The 19247-nt window shown below is 43.0% G+C and overlaps 2 protein-coding genes across 6 annotated transcripts; both read right to left on the bottom strand.

The window, feature by feature from the left end:
• Nucleotides 1–28: 28 nt before the first annotated feature.
• On the bottom strand, nt 29–9886 carry CASP6 (caspase 6). Of its 4 annotated transcripts, XR_010615065.1 has the most exons (10): nt 9735–9886; nt 8604–8627; nt 8010–8051; nt 7194–7236; nt 4816–4962; nt 4307–4383; nt 3691–3866; nt 2114–2270; nt 1619–1733; nt 1421–1493 (listed from the first exon to the last, which is right to left on the bottom strand). XR_010615065.1 is itself a non-coding variant. In XM_065690343.1 (9 exons), exons 1-9 carry the CDS (start codon nt 9763–9765, stop codon nt 1255–1257), a joined length of 936 nt encoding a protein of 311 aa, XP_065546415.1. In that variant the 5' UTR covers nt 9766–9880; the 3' UTR covers nt 29–1254. The 4 variants fall into 4 exon arrangements, 3 of the variants coding, with proteins under 3 accessions (XP_065546415.1, XP_065546422.1, XP_065546416.1); XM_065690343.1 differs by lacking the exon at nt 1619–1733 and having other exon boundaries at nt 29–1493; nt 9735–9880; XM_065690350.1 differs by lacking the exons at nt 1619–1733; nt 9735–9886 and adding an exon at nt 9128–9704 and having other exon boundaries at nt 29–1493.
• Nucleotides 9887–11376: 1490 nt separating this feature from the next.
• Nucleotides 11377–19247, bottom strand: PLA2G12A (phospholipase A2 group XIIA). 2 transcript variants are annotated; one of them, XM_065690293.1, is made up of 5 exons: nt 18753–19247; nt 17539–17615; nt 16232–16397; nt 14628–14752; nt 11377–11896 (listed from the first exon to the last, which is right to left on the bottom strand). In XM_065690293.1, the coding sequence occupies exons 1-4, from the start codon at nt 18964–18966 to the stop codon at nt 14634–14636; spliced, it is 576 nt and encodes a 191-aa protein (XP_065546365.1). In that variant the 5' UTR covers nt 18967–19247; the 3' UTR covers nt 11377–11896; nt 14628–14633. The 2 variants fall into 2 exon arrangements, with proteins under 2 accessions (XP_065546365.1, XP_065546356.1); XM_065690284.1 differs by lacking the exon at nt 11377–11896 and having other exon boundaries at nt 13210–14752; nt 18753–19246.

Raw genomic sequence — 19247 nt, 5'->3', positions numbered from 1 at the left:
AATAAGAGCAAACTCCTTTACTATAAAATAATTTGTTTCACGGTTGTATTTTATTGAAAGAATTTATTAAAAAAATCAGACATACATGATTTATACAAAGCTTAAAAATAGCTATAGGAAGACTTAACATCTGTGAGCCAGGACATGGTATATGGAAAGATTTAACTGAAGCAGAGCCATTAAATCAATTACTTCATACCCAGGAAAGTGGATTAAGACACTTTTCTCGAGTTCTCCACTGTTCCCCAGAGTTAAGCATATGTACCAATAATGTAAAAAATAATAAAAGAAATATTTGCTTCCAGTCAGTATCATTGAGCTACTGCTGATGCTGCAGTAGTACCAATCCTATGCTGAAATGTCCTATAGTGACAAATGCACCATCACTTTTATGTACACAGTGACAGTATGGCTGATCTCCTCTGAGGCCAAGAGGAGGAAAAGGCTGATCCAGCACCAAGGTCTTTAGTATGAAGGCTCGCCTATATAGTATTTTACAGAGCTGCCTAGAGATGACCAGAAGTTGTAAGTAAGCCTGGAATCTTGAAATGATGTGCTTCAGCTTTAGAGATATGTGCAAGGTGAGCTTACCCAAAGTCACACTAAGCAAGTGGTGCATGGTCTCACTTAACTACTGCTTGCTTTTCTCCTGAGGATACAAAGCACCAGCAAGCTGTAGTTGTGCCCCAGACATAAATGATGTTGCAAGCAAAAAGCAGTCTTCTATCTATATTAGTGCTACAGGTGTACTCAAGTAATTGAGCTCCTCTTTAGTGCTGAGAGAAAAAAAAACATCTAAAAAGCTCAATAAACGCACAGAAATTGGAAGGTGGATACTGCTGTCCACAAATTTCAAAAGATGCCCTACATATTCCCTGTCAACTGTGCTCTTGGAGCAAGTTAACCTAATGCAACATTTGAAATGTTTTGCAAATATTAAAATGTGCCATAGTTAGACACCAAAAAACTTTTTAAGGAAAAAAGTAATCTAGAGTACCAGTTCCCATAAAATCTGAGCACCTGATAGTTTTGCGCCAGTCAACTTTTCCCAAATTCCCTGAGATGAACACAGCTGTAAAACTAGCTTTAAAATTGCTTTAAGATTTTGGAGACTATTATGTATACAAACTATAACGTTTGATCCCAGTATTTTTGCAAACAATCTTGTAGAATATTAGTCTCCTGAACTAAGATGGTGTGTCTTTCACCTCTGCAGTGACTACTAATTAGTGGTTGTCATTATTCAGTAATATTTTACTTAGATTTTGGATGAAAATACAATTTTTTAGTTAACATTGAGGCAAAACAAGGAATCTGTTTTTTTCCTATAGCATTAATGTCTCTGCACATATCCACTTTGCGATAAGATACTTTCCTGTTAACAAGAGTAAGAAGTTCTGTGAACTCCAAGGAAGAGCCATGCTTCCTAAGTGCCTCGCACAAATCTTGAATGTACCAGGAGCCATTTACAGTTTCACGATGAGAAAAGTAACCTGTTGTAGAAGTGGAACAAACATAAAAATATATCCAAATGTAAATGGTGATGCCATTTGAAAAATGGAGAATTACTGCTTGCTAGCTGCATCCATAAGGGATTACTAATGGGTGTAAATCTTACTTTGACAATTATGTAATTTCAGTGGAAATTGTAGATCAGAAATGGCTTTGAGATCACTTCCAGTGCTTAGCCAAGATGAGCGTGGTTCAGGGGCTGACAGCTTACAGGATTGCATCTGCACATTACAAGAAAGCAGATGGGACTGAGGGCAAGATACATAGAGGAACAGAGAGGACAGCCATGTAAGTGCAGTGAAATTTGTAAGCCACCAGAATCCTACAGTCCTAGAAAAGAACGGAATGCTTGCTGCCAGCAGACAGCTCAGCAGCTGTCAGATTAATGAGAATGTTTCTTCTTAGCAAATTAACTGCAACCTTGATAGTTTATTTTCACTTTTCCTTAATATGTGAGGCTCTTTCCCAGACAAGATGTCACTTACCAGACATGTAAAACACAACTTGCAACTGTACTCATTATTTTGACTGCAAAATGAGTAAATGTTAAAGCTTGTTATGCTGAAGTATCAGACACTGAACGTAAAATACTAGAACTTACCTTGTGCCACAGAGTAGCACATGATAAAGTCTGCACCAGCAGGCAGGGTATAGATACCAGCTGCATCCACTTCAGTCTCATTGACAATGGATTTATCACTACCGTCTAGTGAATCCTGAACAATAACCGGATCATCATGTTTATCACCTCGACATGCCTGTTGATTAGAAGTATCGTTATGCTTTCACCTCTTCCAAGCTCACCTATGTTAACATGGTATTTCTGATGCTAACCAGAGGGGACTTCTCTTGTTAGATTGTTTCCACATTACCATGAGTCTGAATTCATAAAGACCCATTTGCTTCCCTGTCAAAACACCCGTGATGAAGCCAGAAAAAGCTGAGATGATCACAGAATCACTGAGATTGGAAGGGATCTCGTGATCCTCTTGAAATCACCTTGTCCAACAACCCAGGCTTAAGCTAGAGTAAGTTGTCCAGGACTGTGTTCAGTCAGCTTTCAGGTATCTTCACAGAGGGAGACTCTGCAGCTGAGTGACTTTCTTCTCTTACTCTGAGGGTGTTTACCACCCTCAGAGTAAAAAAGTGTTTTCTTGTGTTTAGATGGAATTTTGTGTGTTCTGATTTGTGCCTCTTCTTTATTGACTTCCCCCAGCTGTTTATAACATTGATAAGATTTCCCCTGAGCAGCCATCTCCAAGCTGAACAGCTCCAGCTCTCTCAGCCTTTCCTCATATGAGAGATGCTCCAGTCCCTCAGTTATTGTTGTGGCCCTTTGCAGGACTCACTTCAGGAAGTCTGTATTTGTGTTGTACTGGGGAACCCAGAACTGGACACGGTACTTCAAATGCAGCTCACCAGTACTGAGTAGAGTAGAACAATCAGCTCCCTCAGACATGCTGGCAAGGCAGTGCTGAATAAAGTACTACAGCTACAATCTGCTGAGGGCCAGGTTCTCCCATGAATTTGCTAATTGTAATCTGAATAAAGACAAGATAAAGCCCTGGGTAACCTGGTTTGACCCCATAACTGACTCTTGCTTTGAACAGGAGGCTGGAGCAGAGACCCTGAAGGTCCCTTCCAACTTGCATTATTCTGTGAACAGAGGAGTGAAACAGGGAGTTACATATGGGCTTTATTTGACCACTTAGCACAAACCGTATTTCTGAGACTATAAAGCCTTAAATTGATCGTTTGAATTCTACAGAGATGCCAAGTACTGGTCGTGGACAAAAAAGAAACAAAAGAAAAAAACAGAGAAGAAAACCCAACCAACTAAAAAACCAACCAACCAAACCCTGAAACAAAAATATACACTCACAATCAATTTGACAAGGGCTTAGTCTGGGTTGCTTATTAAATACAGCTAGAATCATAAGAATAACACTCATATACATAAGGGTTGGTTTGTTGGATTTTTTTTTTTTTGTTGTTTTTTGTTTTTTAAGAGAAGAATCCTTGTCTTAAATTCTTTAAGGAACAATTTTCCGTAACTTTTTTCCTAAAGATGCAAAAACTTTCCCTTGTAGAAGGAGTGTGTTAGGAAAACCAACTCCTGTTTTACAAGAAGACGTAGGTCAGAATTAACTTCACCGAATGCAGAAACAAACATCTTACCTGAATGATAAATATCTTTGGTTTTCCCACCAGACTCTGGCACTTGTCTCCTCTGAACATGTCAGTGATTGACTCAATTTTGATGTAGGTATCGTATGCATAAACATGATCATTCTCGCCATGACTCAGGAACACACAAACAAAACAGTCAGCATTACTGTGGTCATCTTTGGAGGCTGAAATAGTCAAGTGCTGTTTAGACGACTAAAAAGTGATCTTTAGGCTTAAAAAACATCATACATTTGCATAATATCATTCAATCTCTGACTAGTCCTGTTTCAAATAAAACCCTATTTTCAGATAGTGTAATACTGCAAAGATTTTGGAGGTGCAATGATTTAACATGGCTGAAGGCAAGGGCCACTAAAAGTGGGAAGAATAATGTTACGCAGTCACTTTCTTTCAGCTCTTGGCAACTTCATTAGTTCTCTCCACAGAAGCTTCACTTACCCTGCAATAAAATAATCTGAGGCCTAACGCTTAAATCCTTCTAATGTTAAAAAACTTCCTTCTGCACAAAAATTATTTTAAGTTGGATGAATGGGGAGAATGGAAGAAATGATATCTGGAAATTCTGCTACAAACTGTTAGACATAAGAAATACATAGCCTCCTACCTTCAGATATTTTCTGCAGCACATCTTCTGCTTTCAGATCATCAAAATGTCTGACTTCAAACCCAAGGTCTGTCAAACTATCGTTAAAACACATGAGTATTAGTAAAAACTTTGCTCAGATTATATGTTGGTTCCTATGAGCTCAGCTGCTTTCCCTGCAGGAGAATGAATATTCCCATTTATGCATTATTTATGAGAACAGCTAATAAAGTTGGACTCAAACTGGTGTCAAGTGCAGGTGTGGCACCTAAAGTTATTTCAGAGAGTTTGTCCTCAGAGAGCTCTGGACTCACTGAAATCACAGGACTTCTGCCAGCAGTTTCTGTGACTTAAAGCAATGTGCCTTGAAGCTTTCTTATTACAGCTTTCTTTGCCAAGGTTGCATAGGTGCTTCTGTCTGCCAGATCTTTTGTTCTATACTTATATGTAAGATGTGGGTAACTGCTTTTATGAGCATGAATTCTGAAGCTTAGCTTTTTAAGCTTTAGTAGAGAAACTGAGTTTCTTACCTGTGTTTTAAATTGTTTCTGTCTGCGAGAGTGCCACGTCTGTCTGTCAGCTTTAAATGCCAAAAAAAGTGCTCATGATTGAAGATTAATGCAATTCCTCTTCTTTGGTGGTTCATTTTGTATTTCACTGCAGGATCAAGGGTTTGCCTGTTGCCAGAGGTCGAAAACATTCTTGATTAATGAGTTAATGGCTAATTGAATTCCCTTCCTGTATTGCTGCTAGCTGAGTTTTTTTTCTGTTGACTAAAGACTTGGAGGATCCATTTTTAGAAGACAAGACCTCAAAATGTGCAATATTTTAGGAAAAGCCTAAATTGCTAGGTATTTTTGAAAATCTTGGGTTTGTTCAGCAATTCAGTAAAAAGAAGTGTTGACTGCGTACTAGACTCCATCAGGTAGCTGAACAGTTTCTCTACAATGTATTTGTATTTTCTCTTGTCAGAAGGCTGTCTCATTAGGAACACTATAGGGCACATAACAGTGCACTTTAGACTTGGCATCAATTCTCCATGTTACAGCTAAGTATTATTTTAACATAACTGGATAGTGCTTATATGCTTAGTTGGAATTGTAGCTACTTCAAGTTCTTCTAACTAAACCAAGGGCTGCATCATAAGCAATAAACAAGTGATGAGGTGGTATGCCCGGTGTATCTTGCAAAGGGAGAAGAAATAAAAGAAAATGAAATCAAAGCTATTCATCCAAGTTTTTAGCAACCAGCTGTCAAAATCCTGAAGATGAAGGACAGTGTTGTTCTGAAGGACAGAACAAATGACCTACCCAGCTTCTAGGAAAAGGACTTTATCGTGGCAACTAGTGTGATGTTTGGAGTTGCATTGAGCAATTTTACTGCTTTATGAGCAAAACACAACATAGAAATCTGTGATAGCACACCTATGGACTGTGCACTTGGACCCAGAAGGTTGTTTCCAAATGTTGGCATAGCTGTATTTTGAGAGACAAAGCAGACAATCTTACTGCTTTTGTAGACACAGAGGTATTGATGCAGAAAACAGAAACTACAACGCTCTGGCAATAGACAAGGCCAGTGTTAGAGGTACACAGAATGACAGTCTAGGTCATGCTGCCCTAGGACTGGCTCTAGTGACAGCTGTTAGTTTTGGCATGTAACTGGGTTGGGTTTTTTTTTCCTGCTATGGAATGGTCAGTTTGGTGCAGTTTTTTTTCTCCTTGGGTGGTCAACCTATGAAGGAGTCATTCCCTTACACCCCCCGCTCCCCCACCAGGCTATTTACAGAAGCATTAGAGAGTTCTGAAGGTTTTGGATAGCCTTTGAATACCCTTGAGACCTGCCTGCTGATTGTGATGGGGATTAGCATGTTGGCACACATACAGTGTGTTTTAGCCATACCACCCTGAGAATGGCCTATTTCGTCTGATCTCAAAAGTTAAGCAGGTTGCTTAGAATATTTGCCTGCAGACAGTAGAGTGCAGTTTCATCAGCCAAATGCTTTTGTTTCATTATAAAATGACCAAAGTTATCCTTAAACTATTTCTGCTTCTCCACTTTATTATCAGCAATCTGTTCATAAAACATCTTTTTGTAACATCTGAGAATTCAAACAGGGAACTGGAATTCTGGATGACTCTTAGCATCTGGATGACTCTAGCGTCAATGTTTCTACAACATTGGCTGGATAACCAATAAGAAAAGTTATGTGGGGTGCTTTCTCACACTCTCCGCAATTAGAGTATTTACCATGATGAAATGCAAAGATTCTCAACATTAGCCATGTAATTATGAATGGTATTTCACCTCTACCAATACCTAAGTTTATCTGGATTTTGGCAATTTATCTTCCTTAGGATACAGCCAGAGGTAGGGCTGGTAGGGATTTTGGGCAGACCAGTTCCTGGATCCTGTGAATGACCATTACAGGATGTCTTTCCCTAAATAGCTCTTCCTCTGCTCAGCTGTATTCACTGAGCAGCTGAAGCAAAGGAAGTTATTGGGCACGTAGTTAACTTTTCCAGGGCTATATGATGTCAAAAGGTGGAGAAGAAAAATTCATGTAATCACTATCCTGTGGTCCCTTTACCCTCCTTCTAGAGGAACATATTCATGTGCTACACTCTATCACTTAGTCTGCCCAATTGTTTCTTGGATTATGCTGGTAGTTTTGCCACAGTCTCTGCACATTACCTAACATAAAAGGAGCCCACTCCTAGGAATCCCTCCTGCATGCCTTCATAACAAGGCTGGTTCTACATCTGGCATAGCTAAAACTAGAAATGTGTTCTACAAGTGGGTGGAGATGAGCTGAGTAATTCAGCCATGTTCTTAACAAAAATCAGAAAACCCTGCACTGACCTCAGTGCCATGGGCAATCTCCCTGTCACTGCCATCAGAACTTTACCTTACATCAAGCGCATCTACTTCTGTGATGTTCTGATTTCCATCTGTTAGAGAGATCAAAAAAAAGATTTAGCCACTAAATCATTAATTGAAAAGAAACAATTAGAACTTGTGCATCCAGCCTTAAAATGTAGCTGTTAATGTGAACTAAAAGCTCATTCACACATGAGGTGAGTAGGCATGCAGCTAAACGGCTTCATTAGCTTTTGGAGGCTCTTCTTAAAGTCCTGAATTTTAGGTGGTCAAGACATGCATATTTTATATCTGTGTATCTGTATCTATATAGACATATTCGGAGATTGTGATTTTGTATAACTAGCTGGCTGTATTTATTTAAACAGGGTGTCTAACTCAGTATTTATGATTTCACATAATCTGAAAATACACTGATGTTTCTCTCAGTAATGCTGCTAATGCAAAGCTGATCACTCTCTGAGGTTGGATGCAGCATGTGAGCCATAGTAGGTAGTGTAACAGTATGTATAGCTCATGACAACTGAGAAGATGCAAGATTTATACCTTTTCTTCTGCTAAACTAGATTGACATAAGTATCTCAAGTAAGAGAAAGCACATAAAGGTAACACTGTGGGAACAACCAGGAACATGCACATCTTGGGAGCATCAAAACTAAAGACTTGCAGATGGCTGGGCCAAAAATATTTATTCCTTTTCCTTAACCTTCTCAATGGGCTACAGAATCACAGCACTTCTTCCTACTGGTGGAGACTACCTACTACATTATGTTTATATATATTGTATACCACGTTATGTGTTACTATTTTATACAATATTTTGCTATTATATACTGTATTGTACCTGTAGTGGTTAGTGTAGGTCTGCTATCCACCTGGGCATGGCCTGCAATTGTAAGAGAAGATAGGTCACGTATACATATATTTTACAAACTGCTTGGTACATACACAGTACTATCTTTTCGCATCTTTTCATCACATCTGATTAAAGCCTTTTGCAAAACAAACTAACATAGCTATGTATTGATAGAGGAGAAAAGTTCATCAAGATATTAGAATAAACTTGCACAAAGATAAACTCTGCCTTAGAATCTTTTATGTTGAACATGATAGCACAGGAAGAGTAAGGGGTGGCTCAAAGAAAGTCACATGCTTCTAAGTGTTAGTATTTACATGTACACATTCCTGGCAAATATGGATCATGCTTTTAGGCGTTGAGTCTTACCATTACCGCTAGTAACCCGAATGCACAAAAAAGGCTATTTCAGCCTGCTTGAAACGTAATGTGCAAGTCAGACTAATGATACAGGTGCTGGAAAATGAGCGTAAACAGAACACAGGAACACCACCTCTGCCTGCGACTTGATAATAGGAAGCCAGAGATCTTTTAAGAGTGCATCTGTTTGTGTAAATTTACACTGTACTTTTGCTTGCGTACCTGAGATCTGGCTGATGCTTTCGCCTTAAGGGGACAACAGACCATAAAAATGTTAGTCAACAAACTTTTAGACAGAAAATTCTGTCATGTAGATATAGGAAGAACAGAATTCCTGGGCCACATAAATCTAGGAAAGATAGTTTTCCTGTTCTTCTAATCCTGTTTAGTCAGCTCCCAGTCTTTAACTTTCCACTGCCACTGTCATATTGCAGTTTCATTCAAGTAAATTCTACTTAAGACATTACGACTTACAAAAAGCTTTCTGCGTGTCGTACACAGGCTTGCTGTACGAACTGATTGCTCTCAATGGGACTATTCATTTGTCTTCAGTCTCGTGAAGACGAGTTTGTTTCAAAGCAATCACAGATGAGGTATGCACTGGGATCTGACAGCATCTTTCCCTGGTTGCAATCTCAAGAGGTCTACCATTTGGCCAAAGGACATGCATTTAGAAAATACCGGTAACCAAATGGCACCAAACCCCACATCTGTAACCCTGACTGCACCCTGGGGTCCAAACGCACGCCGTGTTGCTGCTCCTCTCTTCTCCCGTCCTTCTCAATCCACCGGCGTTCTCCCTGGTCACCGCCGCTCCCCGGGTTTACGACGCCCGCTGTTTTCCTCAGCGCTGACCTAGCCACCCCGCTTCCCCTGAGCCGCTGTGCCGGGGGCCGGGAGGGAAAGGCCACTCGGGATATGCCCCCGGCGGGGCGCGCTGGATTCCACACTCAAGCCTACTTCCGCGTCGGCCGCCGCCAGCCGTCCTTCCCGCACGGCACCGTCCCCCTCTCTCCGAAGGGAAACAAAGGACCCGCTCCCCGCGAGCGTGCGCAGCGGCCTCCGGGCAGCGCCACCGCAGCTCCGCCCGGTTCGGGTCACACGAGGGTTGGAAGGGCCCCTCTCCTCACAACCCCTCGCACGGGCCTCCCGCTCCCACTTGTCCCCTGCAGAGGGTGAGGGGCACCGACCGCCTGGAAGCCCCTGTGGCCAGGGCATGAGGCGGCCCCGAGACCGCTGAGACCTTCGGTAGCCCCGCACGGTAACACCGGGCGCTGCTATCCCCTGCCCTGACCTGCCCTCCCCGACCGCGGCCGCCGTTATCCGCCCCGGCTCTTCCCGCCGACCCCCTACCTGTCGCCCACCGTCCCTCCGCGCCCGACATGACCGCGGTCGAAAGCACCCCGCGGCCGCGCCTTCCCGGGCCTGGCCCGCCTGCCCCGTCCGGCCCAGGTTCCGCCTACGGGGGAGGGCGGTTGTTGCCTTTTCCTCCGCCGGCCGTCGTCCCCTGTGTAAGAATCAGAACGGGATAGAAGCGAGTGCGGCTGGGGCGTGCGGGTCCCGGAAGCCGGTGCAGGAGCAGCGGCAGCAGCGCTCAGCGGAGGCGCCACGCTGCGGGTCTTCGGGCCGCCCCGGGGCTGCGGAGGTACCGCCGCGCCCTGACGGTGGATCCGTAACGCCGGTGGGTTGGTGCTCAGGTCCCTGCTCGGGAGACGCTAGAGAGAGGCCAGCTGCTGTCAGTCGGAACTCAGCCGGGAAAACTGAGGAGTGATGTGTTAGAGTCTGCGATTAGTTCCTAAGTGTGCCACGCGTTATCAGTATTCCTGTGATGCGTACTTCAGTGGCCGTGTTTCATGGACTGCACTGCCATAGGCATTGTCCTGAAACATCGTAAGAAGCTACTGTGTTTGGCAAATGGAGATTTTTCAGAACTTTAAGTCCCCTTAAAGACACATACTGTTCTCTTGTGGTAAAACTACTGTTAGTCAAAATGCATTTTTGGACATGCACCCACATGTAAACCCTGAAGAGGTCTGGGTGTATGTAATTTTTCAGTTTTGTGCTGCTCTTGCATCAGTTCTCTTTCATCTCAGAACTCCGAGGAGAGCCCCAAGGTACTGAAGAGAGTGCTGAGATACCGTAACAAAGGCTGATATTCCCAACTTGTTCATTGTATGGCACTTACTGTTGTAAGTAAAACGAACAGTTTCTAAACCAAAGCCAATGACAAAAACATCCTTCTGTATAAAAAGTTTGCATATTTGTACCATGAATGGGTCTGAATTTCCTATCTGGCCTATTTCTAGGTAGGCACTACGATAAACGCGGGTATGAATACACTCTTCGAGATTGCTGCAACAAGCATGAAAAGAGGTGGATATAGAGTGGGTATTTTTTACCCACTCTGGTCTGTTTTTCCACAGGCTTCTTGCGTGCCTTAAGCCTTTTAGACAAGACGTCTCCTTTTTGGTTGAAGGAGCCACGGGTATTTCTAATTACCTTTGCTTGCTTTCCCTTTGTTTGGACTTGTCTTCAGACTGCCAACAGGCAGCGAGATCAAGATAAAACCATTGTTTAAACTGTCTTTGTGTACGCTGTAGTTAGAACATGATACCATTGTAACAGCCCAGTGTCTTCCACTGGAAGACAATAAATGTGGAACATTTAGACTCTTAACAAGCAGATTCATTGTTTTGCAAACTCCAAATCCCAGATCTCAGCTCATGTTAGAGCTGCCCTAAGCCCACTGGCAGCAAGTGTGAAGTAGCAGCTGTAAAACCTGAATCTAGGACTCTGTAACAGCTTTGTGTTCAGCACCTTGAACTTGTTCAGCCCTGCTCCTCAGTCCAACAGTTTGCTTAGATCCTAGTAAGACAATCAAACATGTTTTCCACTTTGTTTTGCTGGAGGTGAAGAGCATATGCAATCAGCCACAGTGTTCAGATGCGTCACCAGAACGTGATCACAGTGTATAATGCCTAAGATAGCATTTGACTGGTGTGCATTTCAGTTGATTTTAATATATGGAAGTTTTTGTTATATGTGCATGTACATGTTTGAAACACTTTCAGATTGTTGCAGTAGCTTCGCCATAAGTGGGAAGTAGGTATTTTTGGAACAAAAATATTATGGATGTATCAGAAATGCAGTTCAAAGATGAAAGTTTGATTGTGGACACACTGCTGTTGTTCAGATCACAGAATGGTTTGGATCAGAAAGGACCTTAAAGATCATTCAGTTCAAACCCCCTGCCATGGGCAGGGACACCTTCCCCTAGACCAGGTTGCTCAAAGCCCCGTCCAGCCTGGCCTTGAACACTGCCAGGGATGGGACAGCCACAGCTTCTCTGGGCAACCTGTGCCAGTGTCTCACCGTCCTCACAGGGAAGAATTTCTTCCTAGTACCTAATCTAAATCTCCCCTCTTTCAGCTTGAAGCCATTCCTACTTGTTCTATCACTGTATCATCCAGAAAAGCAAAATAGCCTGAGGAGGGCAACTGGAATAAGACTTTAACCTGTAAGAAAAAAAAAAAAGTAAAATCATTGCAATATTTAGAGTATTACAGATTACATAAAAGCATGCAGTACTGAGTCACATGCCAAGAGCTGCTATATATAGTATTGTTGTGGTTTAATAGGGCAGGCTGATAACACACAGCCATTCGCTTGCTCTTCCACAGCGGAAGGGAGGAGAGAATCGTAAAAAGGTAAACTCACAGGTTGAGATAAAGACAGTTTAAAAGGACTGGAAAGAAAGGTAAAATAATAATGATAAAAGAACATGCAAAATGAGTGTTGCACACTGCAATTGCTCACCAGCTGCAGACTGATGCCCAGCCAGTCCACAAGCAACAGGACAGCTGTCATTCCCCAGCAACCCCCCCAGTTTTACTGTACAGCAGGATGCCATATCGTATGGAATATCTCTTTGGCCAGTTGTAGTCAACTGTGCCAGTTGTGCCCCCTCCCAGTTTCTCGTGCACCCCCAGCCTACTTGTTGGAGGGGTGCTGAGGAGCTGAAAAGTCCTTGACATAGGCTAAGCACTGCATAGCCACAACTAAAACATCTGTGTGTTATCAGCATTGTTCTCAGGCTGAAACCAAAACATAGCACTGTACCAGGTGCTAGGAAGAAGATTAACTCTATCCCAGCTGAAATCAGGACAAGTATTATTTGTTTTACACTTACATATAAATATGTAAGTTGTTAATGGTATGATTAATCCTGGGGGTGACAGCTAGTCTTCATTTTGGGGCTGTGGCCTGTAAAATGCAATTTGTGTAGTTTGCAGGTAACTGTAATCACGGATTTCTGCTGCAGGAAAAGCTTAAGCAAAGTTAAGATTTTGTGGAAGAAGTCAAATGCTTCTTCTGGTTTGCAAGCATAACTATTCAAGTGCTATCCAGCTTCTGTGTCACAAATGGTTTGAAGGAAACTCTGGAAGGCTTTCATGGTATAATTACAGGTCAACACAGAAGAGAACAAAAACAGTGAGGATTTTCTGTGTTTAAGCATCTAGTTTAAGCTCTTACCCAATTCTAACTGAATTACAGTGTTTTGGACTCACAGTGGTACTTTTTTTACATTACACAAGCAATGTCATTACCATTCCATGCTTTGGTGTTGTCAGACTTTTAGGATTCCAACCATGGAATCCCAGGGTAATTCAGAATTCTTTCAACTCTATGGCAGAAAATACAGTCTGCAAAATTTAGAGAAACCACAGGTTCTTCAAGCACAGTTTTGTAAAACTCTATAGTAATACTTGTCCTATAGTGTTACTTCATATGCACAAATAGGAAAAGAAACCATGAAGCGCAGCCAAAGGACTTTAGCAGGAACTTTATTCTATGAGGCACTTACATTCACTGTCATGTACAGTAAGCTGTCCTGGTTTCAGCTGTGGTAAGAGTTAATTTTCTGCCTAGTAGCCCAAGTGAAAAACAAAACAACCCACAAACAACTGATACAGAAAAAACATATAAAGTACTTCCAGAGGAGAAATCATGTTACAGTTGAGGAGTCTGGCAAGTTTTAAGCTTTTAGCATGGTTTCCACTCCCTGCTCACAGACACAGTATTTTCAGTTTCAGTCCTCCTGTGGATTTCTAAAGCAGAATCAGGGGAGCAGGATTTTATGACAGAGGGCCTACTGCAAAAGTTAACTTAAGGACTGACAACTGGAGGTAGGCAATGAAAGATCAGTACAGGGAACAAACCCAAAATAATTCAGACATCAGGTGATTTCAGCTGAAGAAGTCAGAGAGCAAAGAGGTGGCAAAAGTACAGGCTCAGATGTTTCTCAGCCTCACAGAGGTCATGGCAACAGATGACAAATACAGGCTCAAATATCCATCAGCCTCGCAGAGGACATTTTAAATAAAAAGGTTTATTGGGCATACTGACCCTAACAGTGGAACTTTTAGGTTTTATCAGAAAGGACTAAATGAAAGCTCAATACAGTAACCAAGCTGTGCCACAAGACAAATATAAATCAACTTAACAATGTATCTTTTCTATGCATATAATACATAACAAAAAAAAAAAGTTCTATTTGAAAAATAAACATTTGATTTATTTTTAAAATAACATAACGACTACATTCCACCATTCTGTCAAATTAAAAGTACATCCTTAGGTTGCAAACTGTTCATTTCAGTGGTCAAGCCTTAAAAGGATCAACATACTTGATAAGAAAAGTCCTGCAGAAGTAAGGCTGATGTAGAATCAGGTAGAAATACGTTGTGCAGATGTACACCCTTGCTCAGGGCTTGGGGGGTTTGTTTGTTTGTTTTAGTTACAAATCCACGAGACAAAATCCATGAGAGAGAACTGAAGGCAACTGTACCACAAGCAGGATCTATCAGGTGCATCAACTGCTAGCAAACCTAAAATTTGACCTATATTAAAAGTCATCTGAGAATTCAATACAACTCTTCTGCGCCTCTGATTTCTCTATTGTGGAGTTTTCTTCAAAATTTTAAAGTAGTATTTTAAAATACCATACCCTGAGTGGACATACACCAAAGGAAACTAATTACAGTTCCAAGCTTCTGGCATAAAGGGAAGAGAAAGAAGACTTGTTTCAGTTTTTACATTAGAAGAATATCACAGTGACTTTCAAACCAGTATATTCATGTCAGTGTCTAATATATTACTGTCTGAAAAGCATAAAACTTTGTAACCAAACACTTGCTTCATTTCAGATAAGTCTTTGATATATTCTACACCATGAAATCTCTGTACCTTCTTTCAGAGATCTGTCTTATCCTCGTAACGACACATACATGCAGCTCTCTGGCTATCCAGGTATGGTTTACATCCTAAATGTATAACCGCATCAAACAACAGCTGAACAGTTGATTCACAAGCTGCAAACAAAGAAGAGTTCAGTTAAAAGCACTCTTCGAAGAGAACAGGAAACTAACAGAAATTACTCTGGCAAAGAGAGCATGATGCTAAGAAAGAGGAAATCTTCTCTGGGCTTAGCAAATAAATTGTCAAATGAAAGACTGAACCAATACAGAATAATTTCCGAGTAAAGATTCTTCATATGCCGAACAAGATGAACAAGAAAAGTCATTGCATATGGAATGTTATAAGTGTTAGAAACATAGAATCATAGAATGGTTTGAGTTGGAAGGGACTTTACAAGTCATCTAGTTCCACTCCCCCTGCCATGGGCAGGGACACCTTCCACTAGACCAGGTTGCTCAAAGCCCCTTCCAATCTGGCCTTGAACAGGGGCCCCAGGGATAGGGCAGCCAAAGCTTCTCTGGACAACCTGTGCCAGTGCCTCACTACCCTCACAAGGAAGAATTTTTTCCTAATGTCTAATCTAAATCTCCCCTCTTTCAGCTTGAAGCCATTTCCCTCCTTGTCCTGTCACTACATGTTGTAGTAAGTCCCTCTCCATATTTCTTGTAGGCCCCCTTTAGGTACTAGAAGCTGCTCTAAGGTCTCCCCAAAGCCTTCTCTTCTTCAGGCTGAACAAGCACACCTCTCTCAGCTTCTCTTCATAGGATAGGTTCTCCAGCCCTCTGATCATTGAAAAGCCTAAAAAACACCACTTGTCCTGAAAAGATGAAAGAGCTGTTTTTCCTCCTCACTTTTTGAATCCCAATTTATGCAGAGGCTGCTGTCTTCAACAGCAGCTCAACAGAACTGAGCATTTGCCAACTGTGACACTAAACTCTAACGTCATGACTTAACTGCAGTTAAATGAATTTGAGAAGTTTAAACACAGGCCTGTTCTAAAAACTTTCTGCTCTCCATGGGAGTACTTACTGTAAAAGTGACACTGTCAAAGTTAAAAAGTGTGGCTATGTCATGTATTCATCAGATGCAGGCCAGCAACCAGAATGAGTACCATATGGCCTGTTATTAAAAAAAACCTAAAATATATTCACTAAGGGATAGCATTAATTACTTCTACTATATTATTCTAGGATCTTATTTCATGAAAGGAAACAATTCATTTTTTCCCCTACAGTTTACTAGCAATCACACGTAGTAGACATATAGAAATCACCCACCAGAAAATTGAACATTCATCTACACTACAGTAAGTGTAAGAATTATATATGCATTTTAATCAAGTTATATTCTCATATTCATACTCCTAAAGGGGAAGCATTATTTTTTCCCCTTAAGGTTAACATTAGCCCTGGTCATTTTCCTGTGCTGTGTCACTGCTCAAGTGTCTGGGCTGCATGACAAGAGGGACAGAACAAGGCATCTTTCAGCAATAGCATCAGCTTATGAAAACGTGGCATTACTGCACTGCACAAAGATTCTTTTCCAATTAAGCTTAGTTAAACTTGAAATGAAAGAGGCTTATTCACACTTACCCTGGACACTCTCTGAGATTCCAAGCGTTTTCTGCACATTTCTGCAAATTTTGGAGAGGCAGGACTGAAACTGCTCATCACAATCATTTTTTGTATTGCCACAAGTATCGTAGCATCTGTCATGGTGATTGCAGCACTTTGTCATCGACGGGATACCGATGTCAAACTGTGACGAAAATCCCCCCCCCCCCCACTCCATTAATATTCCAGTTAAGAAAGACGCAGCCTACAAATAGGCTGGAACAGTCATAAATTACAAACTAATGCAATCAATGCAGCTGTCATTCACTTATCTCTGCATTGTGCTGTTCACCTCTAGTAAGCTGCAGTGGTTTGGCTCCAATCAGCAGCCAAGCACCCAGAGCTGCTTGCTCACCTCCTATCCTCCTCCGTGGAATGGAGAGAATAGGAAGAACAAAAGCAAGAAAACTTGGGGGTTGAGATAAAGACAGTTTAAGAGATGAATGGAAGAGGAAGAAAAATGCCACAAAATTAGCACATCCCACAAGTAGGTGGATGCCCAGCCAGTGTGAGTAACAGCCACTTTGGAAGCCAAACACACATACCATTACCATCACCCCTCCTTTCTTCCACTACTCCAGTTCCTGTTGCTGAGTGTGACTCTGTGTAGTCATGTAGTCATGTAGTCATGGTGATTGCCAGCTTGGGTCAGCTGCCCCTGCTGTGTCCCCTCCCATTCTCTTGCCCAGCCCCAGCCTGGGTTCTGGGGTGGTGGAGGGGCAGAGTGGGAGCAAAAGAGAAAGCCCTAAAGCTGTGCAATCACTGTGCAGCAATAGCCAACACTAACAGCGTTCTGGCCCAAATTCCCTAACACAGCAGCGTGCAGCCTGCTATGAGGAAACTCCATCCCAGCCAGATCCGGTACATAAGCTAATGCATATTTTCTTTCTAGCACTAAGCAAAACTGGTTAGTGTCAGTAAGGACAGAAGGAGTCAGAGCCAAACCCTCCACTCTCACAAGGCTATAACTTGGGCTATTCAATGCTTTCAAGATTCTGAGAACAAAACAATAAACTATACATTCAAAAATTAGAAATTAATCATCAACATTCAATTTTATCCCTATCATATTTTATGTCAATGGTGAAAATGTTTATGTTGTGTTCATTTATAATACTAAATTTTTCCATATGTTACTACCAAAGCATGTGGTGGAGCTGATAAAACAAGGACATTGTACATGGATGCTGTCTCATCCTTAGAATAGGAGAGGGAGAAGACCAACTACATCGAGGAAAGTTGATATATGGAAGACACACAAAAAAGCCCCAAATGGAAATACTCACCTGAACTCCAAATAGAGGGGATCCACACCCATTTGGTGGTGACGGTTTATATCCGTAGCGAGGAAAGGGCTTTGATCCTGAAAAAGGTAATTTATCATGCCTCAAACAGATTGGTTTTTTTCACAGAATTTTAGTGCTATTAAAACTCACCACAGGCATTTGTGTGGCTTATGACAGTATCAGTTATATTTTTAACTTAAACCTAAATATCAACAATTCATACCAAATTACAACTTAGGGATACTAAGCATTTTTTAAAACACAGGGACAAGAAACCTCAGTAAGTGTCACTGTTAGGTCCCAAGTTAAAAAAAACAGCCTGAGTTACTGAAATTGATGCGTCATTACATTAAAGAGTACTTTAGAGTATGTTCATTGATAACTTCTATGCTTTACACAGTCACCAGTGGTGGCCTGATTATTCTTTTTACCTTAACCTTTAAAATTAACTCTAATGAAACATCTCTTTATTTCTACAACTCTAACATTAATAATATTTAAATCAGTGCAGACTGCTTAAGCCGCATCTCCCTGAACGCTTACTAGTGCGCCAAGGCAGGGAATTCTGCATCCCAGGTTAAGGAGGATTGCGGAGTTAACTGGAACAATGACCCCCTCCCCTTGTTTCTGTATTAGAAACAAACTGAAAGCAACAAAGAAAAAGCGTATCTGAAAAGTGCATGTTCTAGTGCAGAGAGGAAACCTCACGGTGTCCGGGCCACTCCTGCGGAGCCAGGGTGCCGCCACCGAACTCCTTTCCTGACTTGACAAATCATCCACCCCAGTAACCTGGGGTTGAGTCGATTCGGCCCAGAGAGACCAAGAGGGTCTATGAGTACCCTGTGTTTGGGGGCACGCTGAACACCCTGCAAGAAACGCCCTTTCAGAGAGTCGCCCGCCTGACACCCGACAAGGGAGCTGCCTCCAAGCGGGATATATGTGTATTTATATATATATACTTATATATATATATATACACACACATATATGTATACACACACACATATATATATGTACACAAGTGTAAGAACTTGTTAGTGAGGTTTCCTCTGCGGCTGCGCCCCGGTTCCCCGGGAGCGTCGGCAGCACCGGCTGGAGCGCTGCAGCCAGCCGCCCGCCGTCGCGGGCCGGGCCGGTGTGCCTGAAGCAAGCCGGCTCCGGCAGAGCAAGGGTCGCCGCGGGCCGGCGGGGTCCCTCCCCGTCACCCGCCTCACCGTCGCTGCACTTGTACTGGCAGAGGCCGTCCTCGCCGCCCAGGAGGTCGAGCGCCGCGTTGAGGTACACGTCGATCTTGTGCACGCCGTTGCGGATGGTCTTCAGCGTCATCCGCCAGTCGGGGGTCTGCGGCGGCGGCGCCTCCTGGCACCGCGCCGGCCGCGGGCCCAGCCAGGCGCAGGTCGCCAGCACCAGCAGCACGGTGCGGGTCATGTCTGAGCGGCGCCCCGAGGCGCCGGGCGCCCGCTAAGCCGCCGCCTTCTCCGTCACCTGCCCGCTCCCGCAACGGCGGCCTGGCCCGGCTCGGTCCGGCCCGCCGCCGCCGCCATCGCCACCGTCCCGCGGGCACCGCCCCTGCCCGCCCGGCGGGGAGGGGCCTGCCGCCGCCGCGTTGAGGGAGCGACCCCTCCGCCCCCGGGGCCTCCGCGGGAGATGGGGGCAGCGCTGTGTGAGAGCGCGGCTGGAGCGGCGCGGCCGGGCGCTTCCTCACGGCC

The sequence above is a fragment of the Lathamus discolor genome, chromosome 1, assembly GCF_037157495.1.
Source record: "Lathamus discolor isolate bLatDis1 chromosome 1, bLatDis1.hap1, whole genome shotgun sequence".
Classification (NCBI taxonomy): Eukaryota; Metazoa; Chordata; class Aves; order Psittaciformes; family Psittacidae; genus Lathamus; species Lathamus discolor.
Note: the sequence above shows the minus strand (reverse complement) of the source record. Positions and strands in the feature narration are given on the sequence as shown.